The sequence below is a fragment of the Salvelinus alpinus genome, chromosome 31, assembly GCF_045679555.1.
Source record: "Salvelinus alpinus chromosome 31, SLU_Salpinus.1, whole genome shotgun sequence".
In the NCBI taxonomy this organism is placed as follows: domain Eukaryota; kingdom Metazoa; phylum Chordata; class Actinopteri; order Salmoniformes; family Salmonidae; genus Salvelinus; species Salvelinus alpinus.
This window is the reverse complement of record NC_092116.1, coordinates 27,760,743-27,787,216: the sequence shown is the minus strand read 5'-3', so window position 1 is coordinate 27,787,216 and position 26,474 is coordinate 27,760,743. Positions and strand designations below refer to the sequence as shown.

General features: G+C 48.7%; 1 protein-coding gene across 2 annotated transcripts in view; it reads left to right on the top strand.

The window, feature by feature from the left end:
- LOC139561109 (protein Shroom4-like) overlaps positions 1–26,474 on the top strand; it is a 135,975-nt gene that overhangs the window by 76,305 nt on the left and 33,196 nt on the right. The window contains exons 1-2 of one of the 2 annotated variants that reach the window (XM_071377977.1): positions 8,758–9,236; positions 21,162–21,356. In XM_071377977.1, coding sequence (XP_071234078.1) covers positions 21,301–21,356 — 56 coding nt within the window. In that variant the 5' untranslated portion in view covers positions 8,758–9,236; positions 21,162–21,300. Of the gene's footprint in view, positions 1–8,757; positions 9,237–21,161; positions 21,357–26,474 lie in introns of those variants that run through there. The other variant, XM_071377976.1, reaches the window with a different exon arrangement.

Sequence of the window (26,474 nt, the reverse complement as noted above, 5' to 3'; positions counted from 1 at the left end):
AGATGCTACAAAGTGCTGTACAGAAACCCAGCCTAAAACCCCACTGCGTGTGTGTGTGGCTGCGTGTGTGTGTGTGGCTGCATGTGTGTGGCTGCGTGTGTGTGTGGCTGTGTGTGTGTGTGTGTGTGTGTGTGTGTGCGTGCGTGCGTGTGTGCGTGTCTTGGTGTGTGTGTGTGTGTTGGAAAGGAATGGATGATGTTTGTAGGTTATTCTGACCTGGAAATGCCTTTGTAGGCTGCATCCCAAATCACACCCTATTCCCTAGTTGGTGCACTACTTTCGACTGGATCTTGTCAAAAATATAAACGCAACATGTAAAGTGTTCCAGAAATGTTCTATACGCACAAAAAACGTATTTCTCTCAAATTTTGTGCACAAATGTGTTTACATCCCTGTTAGTGAACATTTCTCCTTTGCCAATATAATCCATCCACCTGACAGGTGTGGCATATCAAGAAGCTGATTAAACACTATGATCATTACACAGGTGCACCTTGTGCTGGGGACAATAAAAGGCCACTCTAAAATGTGAATTTTTGTCACACAACACAATGCCACAGATGTCTCAAGTTTTGAGGGAGTGTGCAATTGACATGCTGACTGCAGGAATGTCCACCAGAGCTGTTGACAGAAAATGTCATGTTCATTTCGCGACCATAAGCCGTCGTCAACGTTGTTTTAGAGAATTTGGCCGCAGACCACGTGTAACCACGCCAGCCCAGGACCTCTACATCCTGGTATTACACCTGCGGTATCGCCTGAGGAAGGGGCTGCTGATAAATATTTCTGTCTGTAATAATGCCCCTTTTTGTGTGGAAAAGTGTATTCTGATTGGCTGGTCCTGGCTCCCCAGTAGGTGGACCTGTTCAGTCATGTGATACCCATAGATCAGGGCCTTGACTGATTTCCTTCTATGAACTGTAACTCAGTAAAATCTTTGAAATTGTTGCATGTTGCGTTTTTTAAATATTTTTGTTAATTATAGTTTATAGTATAGAGACAGAGAGAGAGAGCGAGAGAGAGAGAGAGAGACAGAGAGAGAGACAGAGAGAGGAGAGAGAGAGAGAGAGAGGAGAGGGAGAGAGACAGAGAGAGAGAGAGAGGAGAGAGGGAGAGGGAGAGAGAGAGACAGAGAGGAGAGGAGAGAGAGACAGAGAGAGAGAGAGAGACAGAGAGAGGAGAGAGAGAGAGGAGAGGGAGAGAGACAGAGAGAGACAGAGAGACAGAGAGAGAGAGAGAGAGAAGAGGGAGAGAGACAGAGGGAGAGAGACAGAGAGAGAGACAGAGAGGAGAGGGAGGGAGAGGGAGAGAGAGAGAGAGAGGAGAGAGAGACAGAGAGAGAGACAGAGAGAGAGACAGAGAGAGAGAGACAGAGAGAGAGAGAGACAGAGAGAGAGAGAGAGACGGAGAGAGACAGAGAGAGAGAGATAGGAGAGGGACAGAGAGGAGAGGGAGAGGGAGAGAGAGAGACAGAGAGGAGAGAGAGACAGAGAGAGACAGAGAGAGAGAGAGAGAGAGAGAGAGAGAGAGAGAGAGAGAGAGAGAGAGAGAGAGAGAGAGAGAGAGAGATAGAGAGACAGAGAGAGAGAGAGAGAGAGAGAGAGAGAGAGAGAGAGAGAGAGAGAGAGAGAGAGAGAGAGAGAGAGAGAGAGAGAGAGAGAGAGAGAGAGAGAGAGAGAGAGAGAGAACATGGTTGTTGTACTAGTTTTGAAATCCCGTACCTAACAACCATAAATTAATTCCAATTAGACAATTCCAGGGATTGGCTCGCTATGCCTGCTGTAGGGCAGTGATGTGGCCTGTCTAGTCATATTTTCTCATAGTGTGCAGGAGAGGATATTTTCAGACATTACAGATTGTGTGTGTGTTTGTGTCCTCCCACAGTAGGTCTAAGTAACAGGAAGTCAGGAAGGGAAATGTTGGGAGTTACAGGAAGTGATGCGATGGTGAAAGAATGTCCCTTGGTTGCTCCCTTGCTGCCCACTTTGAGAAACTGACCACACACACACACACACACACACACACACACACACACACACACACACACACACACACACACACACACACACACACACACACACACACACACACACACACACACAGTCTTGAACAACTAAACGTGTGGGGGGACACAATTCAGTCCCATTCAAAATCCTATTTTCCCTAACCCAAGCTCCTAACCCAAGCTCCTAACCCTAGCTCCTAACCTTAAACATAAACCTAACCCTAGCCCCTAAAAATAACCCTAAACCTAATCTTAACCCTAGCCCTTAAACCTAACCTTAAACCTAACCCTAAACCTAACCTATACTTGAGGTCCATACAAGAACACTAAACTAACACAAATGTGACCAACTGGGGACATTTTGTTGGTCCCCAAAAGATCAAATGCTATTTCTAGGGGGTTTAGGGTTAGTATTAGGTTTAGGATTAGAATTAGGTTTAGGATTAGAATTAGGTTTAGGGTTAGAATTAGGTTTAGGGTTAGAATTAGGTTTAGGGTTAGAATTAGGTTTAGGGTTAGAATTGGGTTTAGGGTTAGTAGTAGGTTTAGGGTTAGTAGTAGGTTTAGGGTTAGAATTAGGTTTAGAATTAGAATTAGGTTTAGGGTTAGAATTAGGTTTAGGGTTAGAATTAGGTTTAGGATTAGGTTTAGGGTTAGAATTGGGTTGAGGGTTAGGAGCGAGGGTAAACACACACACACACACACTCGCTCTACCATGGAACAGTTGCAGGGACTGTCTAAAAAGTCAGCCACACACCCTTACCGTGTTTACGTTTGTGTGTACCAACACTCCCCTACCATGGGCAAATGAAACAGCAAAATACTTGTTTAGACTGAAGAGAGGATGGAAGAAAGAGACGAGAGGAAGAGGAGGAGAGCCATGAGAAAGAAACGAGAGGAAGAGGAGGAGAGCCATGAGAAAGAAACGAGAGGAAGAGGAGGAGAGCCATGAGAAAGAAACGAGAGGAAGAGGAGGGGAGCCATGAGAAAGAAACGAGAGGAAGAGGAGGGGAGCCATGAGAACGAAACGAGAGGAAGAGGAGGAGAGCTATGAGAAAGAAACGAGAGGAAGAGGAGGAGAGCCATGAGAAAGAAACGAGAGGAAGAGGAGGAGAGCCATGAGAAATAAACGAGAGGAAGAGGAGGAGAGCCATGAGAAAGAAACGAGAGGAAGAGGAGGAGAGCCATGAGAAAGAAACGAGAGGAAGAGGAGGAGAGCCATGAGAACGAAACGAGAGGAAGAGGAGGAGAGCTATGAGAAAGAAACGAGAGGAAGAGGAGGAGAGCCATGAGAAAGAAACGAGAGGAAGAGGAGGAGAGCCATGAGAAAGAAACGAGAGGAAGAGGAGGAGAGCCATGAGAAAGAAACGAGAGGAAGAGGAGGACAGCCATGAGAAAGAAACGAGAGGAAGAGGAGGAGAGCCATGAGAAAGAGAGGAAGAGGAGGAGAGCCATGAGAAAGAAACGAGAGGAAGAGGAGGACAGCCATGAGAAAGAAACGAGAGGAAGAGGAGGAGAGCCATGAGAAAGAGAGGAAGAGGAGGAGAGCCATGAGAAAGAGAGGAATTGTGTTGTTTTTGGAATACCATTGTTCTACTATTATTGATTACTTAAAGGGCTGTAGGCCTTAAAGGGGAAGTTCAGGATTTTACAACTTGATGTTGATGGTTCCTCACCCTGACAGTAGTCTATGGGCCAGGGGAAACTGTCATCTGTGGTTCTTTAAATAGCCGCTACAAACTTGATCTAACTAAACAATCGATGCAAGTGATGGGGCCAATTGTGCAATGTATTTTTGAATGCTGCCAAATCACCTTCAAGTAACATCAAACCAAATATGGAGTTGAGTTGATTTCCTGCCATTTTGGCCATGACATTTGGACAATTACCAGATGAATTTTTGCTAGCGTTGGCTGAGGTAGTGGCTGTAGAGCGTTGGCTGAGGTAGTGGCTGTAGAGCGTTGGCTGAGGTAGTGGCTGTAGAGCGTTGGCTGAGGTAGTGGCTGTAGAGCGTTGGCTGAGGTAGTGGCTGTAGAGCGTTGGCTGAGGTAGTGGCTGTAGAGCGTTGGCTGAGGTAGTGGCTGTAGAGCGTTGGCTGAGGTAGTGGCTGTAGAGCGTTGGCTGAGGTAGTGGCTGTAGAGCGTTGGCTGAGGTAGTGGCTGTAGAGCGTTGGCTGAGGTAGTGGCTGTAGAGCGTTGGCTGAGGTAGTGGCTGTAGAGCGTTGGCTGAGGTAGTGGCTGTAGAGCGTTGGCTGAGGTAGTGGCTGTAGAGCGTTGGCTGAGGTAGTGGCTGTAGAGCGTTGGCTGAGGTAGTGGCTGTAGTGTAAAAACATAAAACAACAGTTGCTAGCTCCTTGTCCTTTTGTAGGCTAAACTATAGAGCTATTTGGACATGTGTCCCAAATGTCTCTATCCCCATTATAGTGCACCCTATGGGCCCTGGTCAAAAGGCAGTAGTGTGTCATTTTGGAGCCACAAACACAAAGGAGTTTGGTAAGACCTCCCATGCTGTGCCAAGGACCAGGACAAACAAAACCCCGTTCCTCTCTCCATCCCTCCCTCCTCCTTCGGACCAAACAATGGACATTCCTACCATTCCTAAGGCCTCGTACTCCCTCCACACATTTCATCCCCCCCTTTCTTTCTTTCTTCCTCTCTCTGTATGTGTCCCAAATGGTACCCAATTCCCTATAATAGTGCACTACTTTTACCCAGAGTCCTGTGGAGCCAGGTCAAAAAGTAATGCACTTATAAGGGTGCGATTTGGGACAGAGATCGAACCCAACACATCCACTCTCCACTTCTTTAATGCATTTCCCCGAGGAGGACAAACATTCTCTACCGCTAATCAGACCCAGGAGTGTGTGTGTGTGTGTGTGTGTGTGTGTGTGTGTGTGTGTGTGTGTGTGTGTGTGTGTGTGTGTGTGTGTGTGTGTGTGTGTGTGTGTGTGTGTGTGTGTGTGTGTGTGTGTGTGTGTGTGTGTGTGTGTGATTACTGCTGCTGGCTCCTCATGGCTTCTATTAGCTGTCCCATTAAACAGGGATTACATGATACATGACCCTCCGCTCACTCTCACACTCTCACACTCTCACACTCTCACACTCTCTCACACACACACACACACACACACACACACACACTCTCACACTCTCACACTCACACTCTCTCACACACACACACACACACACACACACACACACACACACACACACACACACACACACACACACACACACACACACACACACACACACACACACACACACACACACACACACACTCAGTCTCAGTAACAAACAGGGTATTGTCCTGCGGTGGACTTCACCCTTCCTGATGGAGCTCCTGGATGGAGGCTCACTGCGCTGATTAACTGGTATGCAGTGTGTGGGTGGTGATTGGTCTGGTACAGAGGAACACACACTCTGGGACTAGGGCTGTGGTGGTCACCATAACACACTGGGACTAGGGCTGTGGTGGTCACCAGAACACACTGGGACTAGGGCTGTGGTGGTCACCAGAACACACTGGGACTAGGGCTGTGGTGGTCACCATAACACACTGGGACTAGGGCTGTGGTGGTCACCATAACACACTGGGACTAGGGCTGTGGTGGTCACCAGAACACACTGGGACTAGGGCTGTGGTGGTCACCAGAACACACTGGGACTAGGGCTGTGGTGGTCACCATAACACACTGGGACTAGGGCTGTGGTGGTCACCAGAACACACTGGGACTAGGGCTGTGGTGGTCACCAGAACACACTGGGACTAGGGCTGTGGTGGTCACCATAACACACTGGGACTAGGGCTGTGGTGGTCACCTGAACACACTGGGACTAGGGCTGTGGTGGTCACCAGAACACACTGGGACTAGGGCTGTGGTGGTCACCATAACACACTGGGACTAGGGCTGTGGTGGTCACCAGAACACACTGGGACTAGGGCTGTGGTGGTCACCTGAACACACTGGGACTAGGGCTGTGGTGGTCACCAGAACACACTGGGACTAGGGCTGTGGTGGTCACCTGAACACACTGGGACTAGGGCTGTGGTGGTCACCAGAACACACTGGGACTAGGGCTGTGGTGGTCACCATAACACACTGGGACTAGGGCTGTGGTGGTCACCAGAACACACTGGGACTAGGGCTGTGGTGGTCACCAGAACACACTGGGACTAGGGCTGTGGTGGTCACCTGAACACACTGGGACTAGGGTTGTGGTGGTCACCATAACACACTGGGACTAGGGCTGTGGTGGTCACCATAACACACTGGGACTAGGGCTGTGGTGGTCACCTGAAGAGAGAAGAGAGGGAGGAGAGGAGGAGGAGAGAGGGAGGAGAGGAGGAAGAGAGAGGGGGGAGGAGAGAGTGGAGGGGAGGAGAGAGGGAGGAGCGGAGGAGGGGGAGAGGGTGGGGGGAGGAGAGAGTGGAGGGGAGGGGAGGGGAGGAGGAGAGAGTGTGGGGGAGGAGGAGGGGGGGAGGAGAGCGGGGGAGGTGGAGAGGAGAGAGAGAGGGTGGGGAGGAAGAGGAGGGAGGAGGAGAAAGTGGGGAGGAAGAGGAGGAGGAGGAGAGAGTGGAGGAGGAGTAGAAGGGAGGCGGGGGAGACAGAGACAGGGTATTTAGGTTGTGATGATAGCTGCCCCTCAACCATCTGAGGTAAGGAGATATGTATCGAATCTCAACACACACTTTTGAAGTTTCAACACAGCTGTGGCCTCTAGGAAATCCTCTTTAACCATTAAACCATGGTTAGACTGACTTCATCCTTTCCTACACTGAAATACCCTTCCCTAACGATTGCGTCTGCAGCTGGCCTTGCAGCACGGCTATCCTCGCCATAAAGCGATCGTTCTCCTGTATATTATGGGTACAGTGACTGCAATTAGAAGGCATCATGTTAATGTTACTACTTAGCTTCGGCTGGTGAAGGTCCTGTAGAACCATGTCCAGATAAAGCGTCCGGAGTGAAAAAGTTGAGTGAGGGGAAAAATAAAACTGTAATTAAAAAGTAAAAACAGTCAAGTTGGCAGGTACCCAATACTCTGCTGAGGACCTCTCTCTCCTTTCTCTCCTCCCTATACTCTGCTGAGGACCTCTCCTCCTCCTCTCTCCTCTCTCTCCTTCTCCCTATACCTTGCTGAGGACCTCTCCTCCTCCTCTCTCCTCTCTCTCCTTCTCCCTATACCCTGCTGAGGACCTCTCTCTCCTCTCTCTCCTCCTCCCTATACTCTGCTGAGGACCTCTCATCCTCCTCTCTCTCCTCTCTCTCCTTCTCCCTATACCCTGCTGAGGACCTCTCCTCCTTCTCTCTATCCTCCTCTCTCCTCCTCCCTATACCCTGCTGAGGACCTCTCTCTCCTCTCTCTCCTCCTCCCTATACTCTGCTGAGGACCTCTCATCCTCCTCTCTCTCCTCTCTCTCCTTCTCCCTATACCCTGCTGAGGACCTCTCCTCCTTCTCTCTATCCTCCTCTCTCCTCCTCCCTATGCCCTGCTGAGGACCTCTCTTCCTTCTCTCTATCCTCCTCTCTCCTCCTCCCTATACCCTGCTGAGGACCTCCCCTCTCCTCTCTCTCCTCCTCCCTATACTCTGCTGAGGACCTCCCCTCTCCTCCTCCCTATACCCTGCTGAGGACCTCTCCTCTCTCTCCTCCTCCCTATACCCTGCTGAGGACCTCCCCTCTCCTCTCTCTCCTCCTCCCTATACTCTGCTGAGGACCTCCCCTCTCCTCCTCCCTATACCCTGCTGAGGACCTCTCCTCTCCTCCTCTCTCCTCCTCCCTATACCCTGATCTCTCCTCTCCTCCTCTCTCCTCCTCCCTACCCTGCTGAGGACCTCTCCTCCTCTCTCTCCTCTCCCTATACAATGCTGAGGACCTCTCCTCTTCTCTCCTCCTCTCTCTCCTCCCTGTACCCTGCTGAGGACCTCTCTCTCCTCCTCTCTCTCCTCCCTATGCCCTGCTGAGGACCTCTCCTCCCCTCTCCTCCTCTCTTCCCTCCTCCCTATGCCCTGCTGAGGACCTCTCCTCCCCTCTCCTCCTCTCTTCCCTCCTTCCTATACCCTGCTGAGGATCTCCCATCTCTGTGTTGTTCTGTCACTACTCAGTAAAGGGTAAGATAACACTAACCTGGCTGGACTCTACAATAACACTAATTTCTTCCTTCTCTCTCTCTCTCTCTCTCTCTCTCTCTCTCTCTCTTGTTTCTACAATTCCAAAACTGGTGTCTGTCCCTCCTGCCCTCCCTCCCCTTTCTCTCTCTCACGAAACTCACCCCCTCTCTCTACCACTCCCTGTTTCTTTCTCTCTCTTCCCCTTCTCTCTTCCCTTCCCTCTCTCTCCCTCCCTTCCTCCCCTCTCCCGTTCCTAGACAGGAAGTACCTCTGCATATTTCTCTGTGTGGAACAATAACAGTGTGGAACTCTGGGTATTATTTTAAAAGCGTCCCAGTCTTTATCTGCTCCGAACATAGCTTCCTCTCTCTCTCTCTCTCTCTCTCTCTCTCTCTCTCTCTCTCTCTCTCTCTCTCTCTCTCTCTCTCTCTCTCTCTCTCTCTCTCTCTCTGTCCCCCAACAGTATCCTGCCTAGAGAGGGGGAGGGAAGATGGGGTGGAGGCAGACAGACCAATGACAGAAGCAAGGGAGGGTGAGGAGGGGAGAGAGAGAGAGAGAGAGAGAGAGAGAGAGAGAGAGAGAGAGAGAGAGAGAGAGAGAGAGAGAGAGAGAGAGAGGGGAGGGACGGTGAGGAAGAACATAGCTTCCTCTCTCTCTGGATGGAGGCTGAGGTTTGTCAGTTGGTTTTTCCTCAATTGGAGTCTAGGTCAGTTGAGATGGACGACACAGAGAGAGAGGGACAGTGGACTTTGAACACAGTCAGATTCTGCTACTGAAGGACTGGAGGACTACTCCTGAGGACAGGACTACTCCTAGGAACAGGACTACTCCCAGGAACAGGACTACTCCTGAGGACAGGACTACTCCTAGGAACAGGACTACTCCTAGGAACAGGACTACTCTAGGAACAGGACTACTCCTAGGACAGGACTACTCTTAGGAACAGGACTACTCATAGGAACAGGACTACTCCTAGGAACAGAACTACTCATAGGAACAGGACTACTCCTGGGAACAGGACTACTCCTAGGAACAGGACTACTCCTGAGGACAAACTACTCATATTAAGAGAGCTATGTTCTGTTCCTAAGGCCAGAGAACTGGGAAATGAGAAAAGGTGAGAAGAGGGTTGAGAATTTCTTAGAGGAAATTATCTCAACAATTTTTTATCATCTGTGTTCCTGGCTTGTTTTCCACATTGCAGTGGAAGGGTTAAGTTGAAGACTTTGTGGAGAAACAGTACTAAGTAGCCGGATCACCTTGTTTGGGCTAAGCCCATTTTTGTGTGCTGTATTGGATGGGAGATACTTGGGCGTCTTTATAAGGACTGCTCTCAGACCAGTCTATGGATGAATTAATAGTTGACTAGACCCAACAGACACTGTTCTAGGATCAGGTGTGTCTAGAGGCATCCTCTGTGTGGAGCCACTCTGGTACGTTATGGACAGACTCCAGAGCAGTTACAAAAGATTGGGTCTGGATGTTTTCATCTCCTTTTGCTCTTCTCCAGTCTGTCTTCCATCGGTCTCCCCTCTGTGTACTTAATCCTACTATACTCCCCTCTGTGTTCTAAATCCTACTTTACTCCCCTCTGTGTTCTAAATCCTACTTTACTCCCCTCTGTGTACTGAATCCTACTGTACTCCCCTCTGTGTACTGATTCCTACTTTACTCCCCTCTGTGTACTGAATCCTACTATACTCCCCCCTGTGTTCTAAATCCTACTTTACTCCCCTCTGTGTTCTAAATACTACTTTACTCCCCTCTGTGTTCTAAATCCTACTTTACTCCCCTCTCTGTTCTGAATCCTACTTTACTCCCCTCTCTGTTCTGAATCCTACTATACTCCCCTCTGTGTACTTAATCCTACTTTACTCCCCTCTGTGTACTGGATCCTACTTTACTCCCCTCTGTGTTCTAAATCCTACTTTACTCCCCTCTGTGTTCTGAATCCTAGTTTACTCCCCTCTGTGTTCTAAATCCTACTTTACTCCCCTCTGTGTTCTAAATCCTACTTTACTCCCCTCTGTGTACTGAAACCTACTATACTCCCCTCTGTGTTCTAAATCCTACTTTACTCTCCTCTGTGTTCTAAATCCTACTTTACCCCCCCCTGTGTTCTAAATCCTACTTTACTCCCCTCTGTGTTCTAAATCCTACTTTACTCTCCTCTGTGTTCTAAATCCTACTTTACTCCCCTCTGTGTTCTTAATCCTACTTTACTCCCCCCTGTGTTCTAAATCCTACTTTACTCTCCTCTGTGTTCTAAATCCTACTTTACTCCCCTCTGTGTTCTTAATCCTACTTTACTCCCCTCTGTGTTCTAAATCCTACTTTACTCCCCTCTGTGTTCTTAATCCTACTTTACTCCCCTCTGTGTTCTAAATCCTACTTTACTCCCCTCTCTGTGTACTGAATCCTACTTTACTCCCCTCTGTGTACTAAATCCTACTTTACTCCCCTCTGTGTTCTTAATTCTACTTTAATGCCCTATGTGTTCTTAATCCTACTATACTCCCCTCTGTGTTCTAAATCCTACTTTACTCCCCTCTGTGTTCTTAATCCTACTTTACTCCCCTCTGTGTTCTTAATCCTACTATACTCCCCTCTGTTCTTAATCCTACTTTACTCCCATCTGTGTTCTTAACATTACTGTACTCCCCTCTGTGTTCTAAATCCTACTTTACTCCCCTCTGTGTTCTTAATCTGACTTTACTCCCCTCTGTGTTCTTAATCTGACTTTACTCCCCTCTGTGTTCTTAAATCTACTTTACTCCCATCTGTGTTCTTAATCCTACTATACTCCCCCCTGTGTACTGAAATCCTACTTTACCCCCCTCTGTGTACTGAATCCTACTTTACTCCCCTATGTGTTCTTAAATTTACTTTACTCCCCTCTGTGTTCTTAATCCTACTTTACTCCCCTCTGTGTTCTAAATCTTACTTTACTCCCCTATGTGTTCTTAATTCTACTTTACTCCCCTCTGTGTTCTGAATCCTACTTTACTCCCCTCTGTGTACTAAATCCTACTTTACTCCCCTCTGTGTTCTAAATCCTACTTTACTCCCCTCTGTGTTCTAAATCCTACTTTACTCCCCTCTGTGTACTGAATCCTACTTTAATCCCCTCTGTGTACTGAATCCTACTTTTACTCCCCTCTGTGTTCTTAATCTGACTTTACTCCCCTCTGTGTTCTTAAATCTACTTTACTCCCCTCTGTGTTCTTAAATCTACTTTAATCCCATCTGTGTTCTTAATCCTACTATACTCCCCCCTGTGTACTGAATCCTACTTTACCCCCCTCTGTGTACTAAATACTACTTTACTCCCCTCTGTGTTCTTTATCCTACTTTACTCCCATCTGTGTTCTTAATCCTACTTTACTCCCCTCTGTGTACTGTGTACTAAATCCTACTTTACTCCCCTCTGTGTAGTGTATACTACTTTACTCCCCTCTGTGTACTGAATCCTACTTTAATCCCCTATGTGTAGTGTGTCTAGTGTCTGTCTAGTTCAGCAGTATCAGTCAGCTGTTTACCCTGTTACACAGTGGTAGTCTGTGTTCAACATCAGCTGTTTACCCTGTTACACAGTGGTAGTCTGTGTTCAACATCAGCTGTTTACCTTGTTACACAGTGGTAGTCTGTGTTCAACATCGGCTGTTCCCCCGTTACACAGTGGTAGTCTGTGTTCAACATCGGCTGTTCCCCCGTTACACAGTGGTAGTCTGTGTTCAACATCAGCTGTTTACCCCGTTACACAGTGGTAGTCTGTGTTCAACATCAGCTGTTTACCCCGTTACACAGTGGTAGTCTGTGTTCAACATCAGCTGTTTACCCTGTTACACAGTGGTAGTCTGTGTTCAACATCAGCTGTTTACCCCGTTACACAGTGGTAGTCTGTGTTCAACATCAGCTGTTTACCCTGTTACACAGTGGTAGTCTGTGTTCAACATCAGCTGTTTCCCTGTTACACAGTGGTAGTCTGTGTTCAACATCAGCTGTTTCCCTGTTACACAGTGGTAGTCTGTGTTCAACATCAGCTGTTTACCCTGTTACACAGTGGTAGTCTGTGTTCAACATCGGCTGTTCCCCCGTTACACAGTGGTAGTCTGTGTTCAACATCAGCTGTTTCCCTGTTACACAGTGGTAGTCTGTGTTCAACATCAGCTGTTTACCCTGTTACACAGTGGTAGTCTGTGTTCAACATCAGCTGTTTCCTTGTTACACAGTGGTAGTCTGTGTTCAACATCAGCTGTTTCCTTGTTACACAGTGGTAGTCTGTGTTCAACATCAGCTGTTTCCCTGTTACACAGTGGTAGTCTGTGTTCAACACCAGCTGTTTACCCTGTTACACAGTGGTAGTCTGTGTTCAACATCAGCTGTTTCCCTGTTACACAGTGGTAGTCTGTGTTCAACATCAGCTGTTTCCTTGTTACACAGTGGTAGTCTGTGTTCAACATCAGCTGTTTCCTTGTTACACAGTGGTAGTCTGTGTTCAACACCAGCTGTTTACCCTGTTACACAGTGGTAGTCTGTGTTCAACATCAGCTGTTTCCTTGTTACACAGTGGTAGTCTGTGTTCAACATCAGCTGTTCCCCTGTTACACAGTGGTAGTCTGTGTTCAACATCAGCTGTTCCCCTGTTACACAGTGGTAGTCTGTGTTCAACACCAGCTGTTTACCCTGTTACACAGTGGTAGTCTGTGTTCAACATCAGCTGTTTCCTTGTTACACAGTGGTAGTCTGTGTTCAACATCAGCTGTTTCCTTGTTACACAGTGGTAGTCTGTGTTCAACATCAGCTGTTTACCCCGTTACACAGTGGTAGTCTGTGTTCAACATCAGCTGTTTCCCTGTTACACAGTGGTAGTCTGTGTTCAACACCAGCTGTTTACCCTGTTACACAGTGGTAGTCTGTGTTCAACATCAGCTGTTTCCCTGTTACACAGTGGTAGTCTGTGTTCAACATCAGCTGTTTCCTTGTTACACAGTGGTAGTCTGTGTTCAACATCAGCTGTTTCCCTGTTACACAGTGGTAGTCTGTGTTCAACACCAGCTGTTTACCCTGTTACACAGTGGTAGTCTGTGTTCAACATCAGCTGTTTCCCTGTTACACAGTGGTAGTCTGTGTTCAACATCAGCTGTTTCCTTGTTACACAGTGGTAGTCTGTGTTCAACACCAGCTGTTTACCCTGTTACACAGTGGTAGTCTGTGTTCAACATCAGCTGTTTCCTTGTTACACAGTGGTAGTCTGTGTTCAACATCAGCTGTTCCCCTGTTACACAGTGGTAGTCTGTGTTCAACATCAGCTGTTCCCCCGTTACACAGTGGTAGTCTGTGTTCAACATCAGCTGTTTCCCCCGTTACACAGTGGTAGTCTGTGTTCAACATCAGCTGTTTACCCTGTTACACAGTGGTAGTCTGTGTTCAACATCAGCTGTTTACCCTGTTACACAGTGGTAGTCTGTGTTCAACATCAGCTGTTTACCCTGTTACACAGTTATCCATTGTATCTGTACGTGCAGTGTTCCCTCCTCCTTACCGCTGGTTTCCATCAATTATATATCTAGATGGATGGTAGCCTGGCTACACGTGATCTTGTTATATTTGGGTCACAGGAAAGCATTCAGCTACTGTAGACTAAACGTATGTCCCGAAATGGCAATCTATTCCCTATATAGTGCACTACTTTTGACCAAAGCCATATGCTTCCTCTCTCTCTCGCCCCCTAGGGAATAGGGAGTAATTTGGGATGCACACTGTGTTTATAAATAGAAGTAAGGACAGTTTTGTCTTGTGAAGTTGATTTGCTTCCCTGAATGTCTGACTGTGTCCGTCACTAAATGGTTTGCGGTCGCTAATCACGTTAACTGCGGTTTGTTTGTCGGGGTGGAGGGGGGGGGGTTGATCAAGTGTTCCTCTGTCTTACTGTAACAGCAGGTCAGTGTGCCTCTGTCTTACTGTAACAACAGGTCAGTGTTCCTCTGTCTTACTGTAACAACAGGTCAGTGTTCCTCTGTCTTACTGTAACAACAGGTCAGTGTTCCTCTGTCTTACTGTAACAACAGGTCAGTGTTCCTCTGTCTTACTGTAACAACAGGTCAGTGTTCCTCTGTCTTACTGTAACAGCAGGTCAGTGTTCCTCTGTCTTACTGTAACAACAGGTCAGTGTTCCTCTGTCTTACTGTAACAACAGGTCAGTGTTCCTCTGTCTTACTGTAACAACAGGTCAGTGTTCCTCTGTCTTACTGTAACAACAGGTCAGTGTTCCTCTGTCTTACTGTAACAACAGGTCAGTGTTCCTCTGTCTTACTGTAACAACAGGTCAGTGTTCCTCTGTCTTACTGTAACAACAGGTCAGTGTTCCTCTGTCTTACTGTAACAACAGGTCAGTGTTCCTCTGTCTTACTGTAACAACAGGTCAGTGTTCCTCTGTCTTACTGTAACAACAGGTCAGTGTTCCTCTGTCTTACTGTAACAACAGGTCAGTTTTCCTCTGTCTTACTGTAACAACAGGTCAGTGTTCCTCTGTCTTACTGTAACAACAGGTCAGTGTTCCTCTGTCTTACTGTAACAGCAGGTCAGTGTTCCTCTGTCTTACTGTAACAACAGGTCAGTGTTCCTCTGTCTTACTGTAACAACAGGTCAGTGTTCCTCTGTCTTACTGTAACAACAGGTCAGTGTTCCTCTGTCTTACTGTAACAACAGGTCAGTGTTCCTCTGTCTTACTGTAACAACAGGTCAGTGTTCCTCTGTCTTACTGTAACAACAGGTCAGTGTTCCTCTGTCTTACTGTAACAACAGGTCAGTGTTCCTCTGTCTTACTGTAACAACAGGTCAGTGTTCCTCTGTCTTACTGTAACAACAGGTCAGTGTTCCTCTGTCTTACTGTAACAACAGGTCAGTGTTCCTCTGTCTTACTGTAACAACAGGTCAGTGTTCCTCTGTCTTACTGTAACAACAGGTCAGTGTTCCTCTGTCTTACTGTAACAACAGGCCAGTGTTCCTCTGTCTTACTGTAACAGCAGGTCAGTGAATCACAAAGTGATTCTAGTACATTATGTCTCTGAATAACGACTTTTCCATTTACAGTGTACTTAATAACTCACTGTTTAACTTACTGTACGTATGTTTCACATTTAATCACACCGATTATGATATATATATATATATATATTTGTAATAATGACAGTTACAACAATGTTGAATGAACACTTTTATTTTAACCTAATATAATACATAAATAAAATACATTTAGTCTCAAATAAATTATGAAACATGCTCAATTTGGTTTAAATAATGCAAAAACAAAGTGTTGGAGAAGAAAGTAAAAGTGCAATATGTGCCATGTAAAAAAGCTAACATTTAAGTTCCTTGCTCAGAACATATGAAAGCTGGTGGTTCAATATTCCCAGTTCTTCAATATTCCCAGTTAAGAAGTTTTAGGTTGTAGTTATTATAGGAATTATGACGCGTCGACTATTTATCTCTATACCATTTGTATTTCATATACCTTTGAATATTGGATGTTCTTATAGGCACTTTAGTATTGCCAGCCTGATCTCGGGAGTTGATAGGCTTGAAGTCATAAACAGCGCTGTGCCTCAGGCATTGTTAAGAGCTGCTGGCAAACGCAGTGCTGTTTGAATGAATGCTTATGAGCCTGCTGCTGCCTATCCCCACTCAGTCAGACTGCTCTATCAAATATAAAATCATAGACTTCATTATAATATAATAAACACACAGAAATACGAGCCTTTGGTCATTAAAATGTTCCAATCCGGAAACTACCATTTCGAAAACAAAACATTTATTATTTCAGTGAAATACGGAACCGTTACATTCAATGTTATGTCATAATTATGTAAAATTCGGACAAATTAGTTCGCAACGAGCCAGGTGGCCCAAACTGTTGCATATACCCTGACTCTGCGTGCAATGAACGCAAGAGAAGTGACACAATTTCCCTAGTTAATATTGCCTGCTAACATTAATTTATTTTAACTAAATATGCAGGTTTAAAAAATATACTTCTGTGAATTGATTTTAAGAAAGGCATTGATGTTTATGTTTAGGACCATTCGTGCAACGATTGTGCTTTTTTTGCGAATGCGCCTTTGTTAAATCATCACCCGTTTGGTGATGCTATCTAGCAACTTACCTTGGCTCCTTGCTGCACTTGCGTAACAGGTGGTCAGCCTGCCACGCAGTTTCCTCGTGGAATGCAATGTAATCGGCCATAATCGGTGTCCAAAAATGCCGATTACCGATTGTTATGAAAACTTGAAATCGGCCCTAATTAATCATGCCGATTACTCGGTCGACCTCTAAGATATACATCTCCAGATATCTCTCTTCCTCAGTAGCCAGATATCTCTCTTCCTCAGTAGCCAGATATCTCTCTTCCTCAGTAGCCAGATATCTCTCTTCCTCAGTAGCCAGATATCTCTCTTCCTCAGTAACCAGATATCTCTCTTCCTCGGTAACCAGATATCTCTCTTCCTCAGTAGCCAGATATCTCTCTTCTTCAGTAGCCAGATATCTCTCTTCTTCAGTAGCCAGATATCTCTCTTCTTCAGTAGCCAGATATCTCTCTTCCTCAGTAGCCAGATATCTCTCTTCCTCAGTAGCCAGATATCTCTCTTCTTCAGTAGCCAGATATCTCTCTTCCTCAGTAGCCAGATATCTCTCTTCTTCAGTAGCCAGATATCTCTCTTCCTCAGTAGCCAGATATCTCTCTTCCTCAGTAGCCAGATATCTCTCTTCTTCAGTAGCCAGATATCTCTCTTCCTCAGTAGCCAGATATCTCTCTTCTTCAGTAGCCAGATATCTCTCTTCCTCAGTAGCCAGATATCTCTCTCTTCCTCAGTAGCCAGATATCTCTCTTCCTCAGTAGCCAGATATCTCTCTTCCTCAGTAACCAGATATCTCTCTTCCTCGGTAACCAGATATCTCTCTTCTTCAGTAGCCAGATATCTCTCTTCCTCAGTAGCCAGATATCTCTCTTCTTCAGTAGCCAGATATCTCTCTTCTTCAGTAGCCAGATATCTCTCTTCCTCGGTAACCAGATATCTCTCTTCCTCGGTAACCAGATATCTCTCTTCTTCAGTAGCCAGATATCTCTCTTCCTCAGTAGCCAGATATCTCTCTTCTTCAGTAGCCAGATATCTCTCTTCTTCAGTAGCCAGATATCTCTCTTCCTCAGTAGCCAGATATCTCTCTTCTTCAGTAGCCAGATATCTCTCTTCTTCAGTAGCCAGATATCTCTCTTCTTCAGTAGCCAGATATCTCTCTTCCTCAGTAGCCAGATATCTCTCTTCTTCAGTAGCCAGATATCTCTCTTCTTCAGTAGCCAGATATCTCTCTTCCTCAGTAGCCAGATATCTCTCTTCTTCAGTAGCCAGATATCTCTCTTCCTCAGTAGCCAGATATCTCTCTTCTTCAGTAGCCAGATATCTCTCTTCCTCAGTAGCCAGATATCTCTCTTCCTCAGTAGCCAGATATCTCTCTTCCTCAGTAGCCAGATATCTCTCTTCCTCAGTAGCCAGATATCTCTCTTCCTCAGTAGCCAGATATCTCTCTTCCTCAGTAGCCAGATATCTCTCTTCCTCAGTAACCAGATATCTCTCTTCCTCAGTAGCCGGATATCTCTCTTCTTCAGTAGCCAGATATCTCGCTCTTTTTCAGTAGCCAGATATCTCTCTTCCTCAGTAGCCAGATATCTCTCTTCCTCAGTAGCCAGATATCTCTCTTCCTCAGTAACCAGATATCTCTCTTCTTCAGTAGCCAGATATCTCTCTTCCTCAGTAGCCAGATATCTCTCTTCCTCAGTAGCCAGATATCTCTCTTCCTCAGTAGCCAGATATCTCTCTTCCTCAGTAGCCAGATATCTCTCTTCCTCAGTAGCCAGAAATCTCTCTTCCTCAGTAACCAGATATCTCTCTTCCTCAGTAGCCAGATATCTCTCTTCCTCAGTAGCCGGATATCTCTCTTCTTCAGTAGCCAGATATCTCGCTCTTTTTCAGTAGCCAGATGTCTCGCTGTTCTTCATGAGCCAGATATCTTACTCTTTTTCAGTAGCCAGATCAGTAGGCAGATATCTTCGCTCTTCTTCAGTAGCCAGATAACTTGCTCTTCTTCAGTAGGCAGATATCTCGCTCTTCGTCAGTAGCCAGATATCTCTCTCTTCCTCAGTAGCCAGATATCTCTCTCTTCCTCAGTTGCCAGATATCTCTCTCTTCCTCAGTAGCCAGATATCTCTCTCTTCCTCAGTAGCCAGATATCTCTCTCTTCCTCATTAGCCAGATATCTCTCTCTTCCTCATTAGCCAGATATCTCTCTCTTCCTCAGTAGCCAGATATCTATCTCTTCCTCAGTTTACAGATTTGTAAAGGATTTTTGTTCATGTATTACTTAGTGTTTGTTTCACAACTGTAGTTTAACAGATCACATTCTAAAGTACAGTATATCTCTAAATCCAGTATAGGCCGGATTCCCAGACACAGATTTAGTCTAAAAGGCTAATTTCAAAAACCCTACATCTCCAGAATAGCTATTTTTTCCTAATTTCTTTCTGTATTAACTTCTTCAATCATTGCAGACCTAATCTGGGCTCCTTTAACAGTCCTGGGAAAAAACTAATCTTGGATCCATTATTAGTCCTGGAATAGAAAATAATAGTGTTTGTTCTATACGGTCTGGCAACTTCCAGATCTCTTTCCATAATTCCGGAACCATTCCCAAGGGTTCCTGGTTCTGACTCTGAGGGACATTTTCAGGGAAGGGACAATCATCCTGGCGCGCACACACACACACACACAACCATCCTGAGAGAAATCCAAAATTAACGTTTTTAGGAACTTCTGTGTTTACTTTAAGAATGTCTTTCAACTATATTGATCATTAACATAAATATTCCCAAAGTGTTGCGACTTCTGTCCTTGCCAGGTCCCCCATTCGTCCTCCGTCAGGGTTCTTCCTCCGTCAGGGTTCTTCCTCCGTCAGGGTCCTTCCTCCGTCAGGGTCCTTCTCCGTCAGGGTCCTTCCTCCGTCAGCGTTCTTCCTCCGTCAGGGTTCTTCCTCCGTCAGCGTTCTTCCTCCGTCAGGGTCCTTCCTCCGTCAGGGTTCTTCCTCCGTCAGGGTTCTTCCTCCGTCAGCGTTCTTCCTCCGTCAGGGTCCTTCCTCCGTCAGGGTCCTTCTCCGTCAGGGTCCTTCTCCGTCAGGGTCCTTCCTCCGTCAGGGTCCTTCCTCCGTCAGGGTCCTTCCTCCGTCAGGGTTCTTCCTCCGTCAGGGTCCTTCCTCCGTCTGCGTTCTTCCTCCGTCAGGGTCCTTCCTCCGTCAGGGTCCTTCCTCCGTCAGGGTCCTTCCTCCGTCAGGGTTCTTCCTCCGTCAGGGTCCTTCCTCCGTCAGGGTCCTTCTTCCGTCAGGGTCCTTCCTCCGCCAGGGTCCTTCCTCCGTCAGGGTTCTTCCTCCGTCAGGGTTCTTCCTCCGTCAGGGTTCTTCCTCCGTCAGGGTCCTTCCTCCGTCAGCGTTCTTCCTCCGTCAGGGTCCTTCCTCCGTCAGGGTTCTTCCTCCGTCAGGGTCCTTCCTCCGTCAGCGTTCTTCCTCCGTCAGGGTTCTTCCTCCGTCAGGGTCCTTCCTCCGTCAGGGTCCTTCCTCCGTCAGGGTCGTTCCTCCGTCAGGGTTCTTCCTCCGTCAGGGTTCTTCCTGCGTCAGGGTCCTTCCTCCGTCAGGGGTTCTTCCTCCGTCAGGGTTCTTCCGCCGTCAGGGTTCTTCCTCCGTCAGGGTTCTTCCTCCGTCAGGGTTCTTCCTCCGTCAGGGTCCTTCCTCCGTCAAGGTCCTTCCTCCGTCAGCGTTCTTCCTCCGTCTGTGTTCTTCCTCCGTCAGGGTCCTTCCTCCGTCAGGGTCCTTCCTCCGTCAGGGTTCTTCCTCCGTCAGGGTCCTTCCTCCGTCAGGGTCCTTCCTCCTCTGACATATTCCCAGAATTCTGTGTTTTAGTGTGTTTTCACCACCGGTCGGAATTCTCTCTCCTGAGAGGAGAACGTTTGCGAGTTATTCCGGGAGGTTATTCTGAAGTTATTAATAGCAGAAATAATAATGGGCTATTCATGAGCGGGAACCTCCCGGGAACTCAGTGTTGTTTGTTCCAGGCTCCTACCTAGCGTGCACGTGAAACACTGTGCACGTGAAACACTGTGCACGTGAAACACTGTGCACGTGAAACACTGTGCACGTGAAACACATGGGCCGGCCGGGCAGGGCTTTATATATAATCTACACCACTCCAGGGATTATTATGATTGTGATTATTATGATGATTATTATTATTATTATGATTATGATTTGTATTATTATTATGGTAATGATTATTGTGATTATTATTATGATTATTGTAATCATTAGTATCATCATTATGACGATGATTATTATTATCATATTATTATGATTATGATTTGTATTATTATTATTATGGTTATGATTATTGTGATTATTATTATTATCATTATTACGATGATTATTATTATGATTATGATTATTATAAAAAAATATATATATATTATTATTAGGGAATATTTGTGGGAGCAGCAGGATACCTGGGCCTACGTTTGAAAGCTCTGATTGATTTGATTTACTCCTGTGTGTCTGACTTGCCTTTCTAGGGGTTCAGTATACTGTTTGTGCATACTGTCTGTGTGTATTATAATTATAATACACTCTCCCTCACCAGTGTGTGTTCTCTGTCTGTCTGTCTGTCTGTCTGTCTGTCTGTCTGTCTGTCTGTCTGTCTGTCTGTCTGTCTGTCTGTCTGTCTGTCTGTCTGTCTGTCTGTCTGTCTGTCTCACTCTCTTTCTGTATCACTCTCTTTCTGTCTCACTCTCTTTCTGTCTCTCTATCTTTCTGTCTCACTCTCTATCTGTCTCTCTTTCTTTCTCTCTATCGCTCTCTCTCTATCTGTCTCTCTTTCTTTCTCTCTCTCTCTCTCTCTGTCTCTCTCTCTATCTGTCTCTCTCTCTATCTGTCTCTCTCTCTCTCTCTCCAGACGCAGTATACCTGTGATCAGGCCTCACTCCTGGCATCTGGCCAGGCTGTCATCATCAGAGTCTCCCAGTTCTACCCCTCTCCCCGCTCTCCCTGCCGACACCCTCCCCCCTCCTCCCCCCCCTGCCCCCCCCTCTGCCATGCAGCTCCACCCTGGGCCCTACACACTACCCTGGCACTCGACAGCAGACACCAGGTATCACCCAGACAGACATGTACACACACACACATCTGTACATACCGAGTACAACAGGTGTCTACTGTAGCTGTATGCAGACAGACATTCATTAAGCAGAAATGTGTCCTATTAAACAGTCAGACGCTATAATCCTTTAAACAGCTATTACTGGACAGGATTGTGTTGTTGTGTGTGCACGTGCCTACACAGTCCTGTGGGAGTGTATTGTTGGGTAGGCCAGACCAGGGGAACACACACACACACACACACACACACACACACACACACACACACACACACACACACACACACACACACACACACACACACACACACACACACACACACACACACACACACACACACACACACACACACACACAGAGAGAGAGCGAGCTGACCAGGGGAATTTGACTAACAATCGTCTGTTAGCTCCATAGCCTCCATTGTGTCCTACAGCCAACAGCAGCCGTCACACCGGGTAATAGAAGGCTGTTTTCTGACAGGCATCGATTCACACATTCCTCTCTGGCTGATCATTGATTTAAAGGACCTCCAAAGTCTTCTGTCTATTCCCCTGGTCAAAAGTAGTGCACTATATAGGGAATAAAGCGCTTCCTTAACGGCACCCTATTCCCTACATAGTGCACTACTTTTGCTGAAAATACCCTAATGGCACCCAGCCTATTCCGAACAACAGCAGGGATATTTTCAGACAGACGTTGATTCAGACATTACTCACTGGCTGATTATCCAGACTATCAAAATGGCTGATCACACTATTCAGCCTGACTGAGGCGAGCTGTCCTGAGCTGTGCTGAGCTGTACTGAGCTGTACTGAGCCTGTCCTGAGCCTGTCCAAGGCGAGCTGTCCTGAGCTGTCCTGAGCTGTCCTGAGCTGTACTGGGCTGTACTGGGCTGTCCTGGGCTATACTGGGCTGTCCTGGGCTGTCCTGAGCTGTACTGGGCTGTCCTGGGCTATACTGGGCTGTCCTGGGCTGTCCTGAGCTGTAGTGGGCTGTCCTGGGCTGTCCTGAGCTGTACTGAGCTGTACTGGGCTGTCCTGGGCTATACTGAGTTGTACTGGGCTGTACTGGGCTATACTGGGCTGTCCTGAGCTGTACTGGGCTGTCCTGGGCTATACTGGGCTATACTGAGATGTCCTGAGCTGTACTGAGCTGTACTGGGCTGTACTGAGCTGCCCTGAGCTGTCCTGAGCTGTCCCCTGAGCTGTACTGGGCTGTCCTGAGCTGTCCTGAGCTGTCCTGAGCTGTCCCCTGAGCTGTCCTGAGCTGTCCCCTGAGCTGTCCTGAGCTGTCCTGAGCTGTACTGGGCTGTCCTGAGCTGTACTGAGCTGTCCCCTGAGCTGTCCTGAGCTGTCCCCTGAGCTGTCCTGAGCTGTCCCCTGAGCTGTCCTGAGCTGTCCCCTGAGCTGTCCTGAGCTGTCCTGAGCTGTACTGGGCTGTCCTGAGCTGTACTGAGCTGTCCTGAGCTGTCCCCTGAGCTGTCCCCTGAGCTGTCCTGAGCTGTACTGGGCTGTCCTGGGCTGTACTGAGCTGTACTGAGCTGTACTGGGCTGTCCTGGGCTATACTAGGCTGTCCTGAGCTGTCCTGGGCTGTCCTGGGCTATACTGGGCTGTCTTGAGCTCTCCTGGGCTGTCCTGGGGTATACTGGGCTGTCCTGGGCTGTACTGGGCTGCCCTGAGCTGTCCTGAGCTGTACTGGGCTGTACTGGGCTATACTGGGCTGTCCTGAGCTGTCCTGAGCTGTACTGGGCTGTCCTGGGCTATACTGGGCTGTCCTGGGCTGTCCTGAGCTGTAGTGGGCTGTCCTGGGCTGTCCTGAGCTGTACTGAGCTGTACTGGGCTGTCCTGGGCTATACTGAGTTGTACTGGGCTGTACTGGGCTATACTGGGCTGTCCTGAGCTGTACTGGGCTGTCCTGGGCTATACTGGGCTATACTGAGATGTCCTGAGCTGTCCTGAGCTGTACTGAGCTGTACTGGGCTGTCCTGAGCTGTCCTGAGCTGTCCTGAGCTGTCCCCTGAGCTGTCCTGAGCTGTCCCCTGAGCTGTCCTGAGCTGTCCCCTGAGCTGTCCTGAGCTGTCCTGAGCTGTCCTGAGCTGTACTGGGCTGTCCTGAGCTGTACTGAGCTGCCCTGAGCTGTCCTGAGCTGTCCCCTGAGCTGTACTGGGCTGTCCTGAGCTGTACTGAGCTGTCCTGAGCTGTCCCCTGAGCTGTCCTGAGCTGTCCCCTGAGCTGTCCTGAGCTGTACTGGGCTGTGGGCTGTCCTGGGCTGTACTGAGCTTTACTGAGCTGTACTGGGCTGTACTGAGCTGTACTGGGCTGTCCTGGGCTATACTAGGCAGTCCTGAGCTGTCCTGAGCTGTCCTGGGCTATACTGGGCTGTCCTGGCCTGTCCTGAGCTGTCCTGGGCTGTCCTGTTCTATACTGGGCTGTCCTGGGCTGTCCTGAGCTGTACTGGGCTGTCCTGGGCTGTCCTGGGCTGTACTGGGCTGTACTGGGCTGTCCTGGCTATACTGGGCTGTCCTGAGCTGTCCTGAGTTGTACTGGGCTGTACTGTGCTGTACTGGGCTGTCCTGAGCTGTACTGGGCTGTCCTGGGCTATACTGGGCTATACTGAGATGTCCTGAGCTGTCCTGGGCTATACTGAGCTGTACTGGGCTATACTGGGCTATACTGAGTTGTACTGGGCTGTACTGGGCTATACTGGGCTGTCCTGAGCTGTACTGGGCTGTCCTGGGCTATACTGGGCTATACTGAGATGTCCTGAGCTGTCCTGAGCTGCCCTGAGCTGTCCCCTGAGCTGTCCTGAGCTGTCCCCTGAGCTGTCCTGAGCTGTACTGAGCTGTCCTGAGCTGTCCCCTGAGCTGTCCTGAGCTGTCCTGAGCTGTCCCCTGAGCTGTCCTGAGCTGTACTGAGCTGTACTGGGCTGTCCTGAGCTGTACTGGGCTGTCCTGGGCTATACTGGGCTGTCCTGGGCTGTCCTGGGCTGTCCTGGGCTGTCCTGGGCTGTCCTGGGCTGTACTGGGCTGCCCTGAGTTGTCCTGAGCTGTACTGGGCTATACTGGGCTGTCCTGGGCTGTCCTGGGCTGTCATGGGCTGTCCTGAGCTGTACTGGGCTGTCCTGGGCTATACTGGGCTGTCCTGGGTTGTCCTGAGTTGTACTGGGCTGTCCTGGGCTATACTGAGATGTCCTGAGCTGTCCTGGGCTATACTGAGCTGTACTGGGCTATACTGGGCTATACTGAGCTGTCCTGGGCTGTACTGGGCTGTCCTGGGCTATACTAGGCTGTCCTGAGCTGTACTGGGCTGTCCTGGCCTGTCCTGAGCTGTCCTGGGCTGTCCTGTTCTATACTGGGCTGTCCTGGGCTGTCCTGAGCTGTACTGGGCTGTCCTGGGCTGTCCTGGGCTGTACTGGGCTGTACTGGGCTGTCCTGGCTATACTGGGCTGTCCTGAGCTGTCCTGAGTTGTACTGGGCTGTACTGTGCTGTACTGGGCTGTCCTGAGCTGTACTGGGCTGTCCTGGGCTATACTGGGCTATACTGAGATGTCCTGAGCTGTCCTGGGCTATACTGAGCTGTACTGGGCTATACTGGGCTATACTGAGTTGTACTGGGCTGTACTGGGCTATACTGGGCTGTCCTGAGCTGTACTGGGCTGTCCTGGGCTATACTGGGCTATACTGAGATGTCCTGAGCTGTCCTGAGCTGCCCTGAGCTGTCCCCTGAGCTGTCCTGAGCTGTCCCCTGAGCTGTCCTGAGCTGTACTGAGCTGTCCTGAGCTGTCCCCTGAGCTGTCCTGAGCTGTCCTGAGCTGTCCCCTGAGCTGTCCTGAGCTGTACTGAGCTGTACTGGGCTGTCCTGAGCTGTACTGGGCTGTCCTGGGCTATACTGGGCTGTCCTGGGCTGTCCTGGGCTGTCCTGGGCTGTCCTGGGCTATACTGGGCTGTACTGGGCTGCCCTGAGTTGTCCTGAGCTGTACTGGGCTATACTGGGCTGTCCTGGGCTGTCCTGGGCTGTCATGGGCTGTCCTGAGCTGTACTGGGCTGTCCTGGGCTATACTGGGCTGTCCTGGGTTGTCCTGAGTTGTACTGGGCTGTCCTGGGCTATACTGAGATGTCCTGAGCTGTCCTGGGCTATACTGAGCTGTACTGGGCTATACTGGGCTATACTGAGCTGTCCTGGGCTGTACTGGGCTGTCCTGGGCTATACTAGGCTGTCCTGAGCTGTACTGGGCTGTCCTGGGTTGTCCTGAGCTGTCCTGGGCTGTCCTGGGCTATACTGGGCTGTCCTGGGCTGTACTGGGCTGCCCTGAGCTGTACTGGTCTGTACTGGGCTTTACTGGGCTGTCCTGAGCTGTCCTGAGCTGTACTGGGCTATACTGGGCTGTCCTGGGCTGTCCTGAGCTGTACTGGGCTGTCCTGGGCTGTACTGAGCTGTACTGGGCTGTCCTGGGCTATACTGGGCTGTCCTGAGCTGTCCTGAGTTGTACTGGGCTGTACTGGGCTATACTGGCTGTCCTGAGCTGTACTGGGCTGTCCTGGGCTATACTGGGCTATACTGAGCTGTACTGGGCTGTACTGAGCTGTACTGAGCTGTACTGAGCTGTACTGGGCTGTACTGAGCTGTCCTGAGCTGTCCTGAGCTGCCCTGAGCTGTCCCCTGAGCTGTCCCCTGAGCTGTCCTGAGCTGTCCCCTGAGCTGTCCTGAGTTGTACTGGGCTGTCCTGAGCTGTCCCCTGAGCTGTCCTGAGCTGTCCCCTGAGCTGTCCTGAGCTGTCCTGAGCTGTCCCCTGAGCTGTCCTGAGCTGTACTGAGCTGTACTGGGCTGTCCTGAGCTGTACTGGGCTGTCCTGGGCTATACTGGGCTGTCCTGGGCTGTCCTGAGCTGTCCTGGGCTGTCCTGGGCTATACTGGGCTGTCCTGGGCTGTACTGGGCTGCCCTGAGCTGTCCTGAGCTGTACTGGGCTGTACTGGGCTATACTGGGCTGTCCTGGGCTGTCCTGGGCTGTCCTGAGCTGTACTGGGCTGTCCTGGGCTATACTGGGCTGTCCTGGGCTGTCCTGAGTTGTACTGGGCTGTCCTGGGCTATACTGAGATGTCCTGAGCTGTCC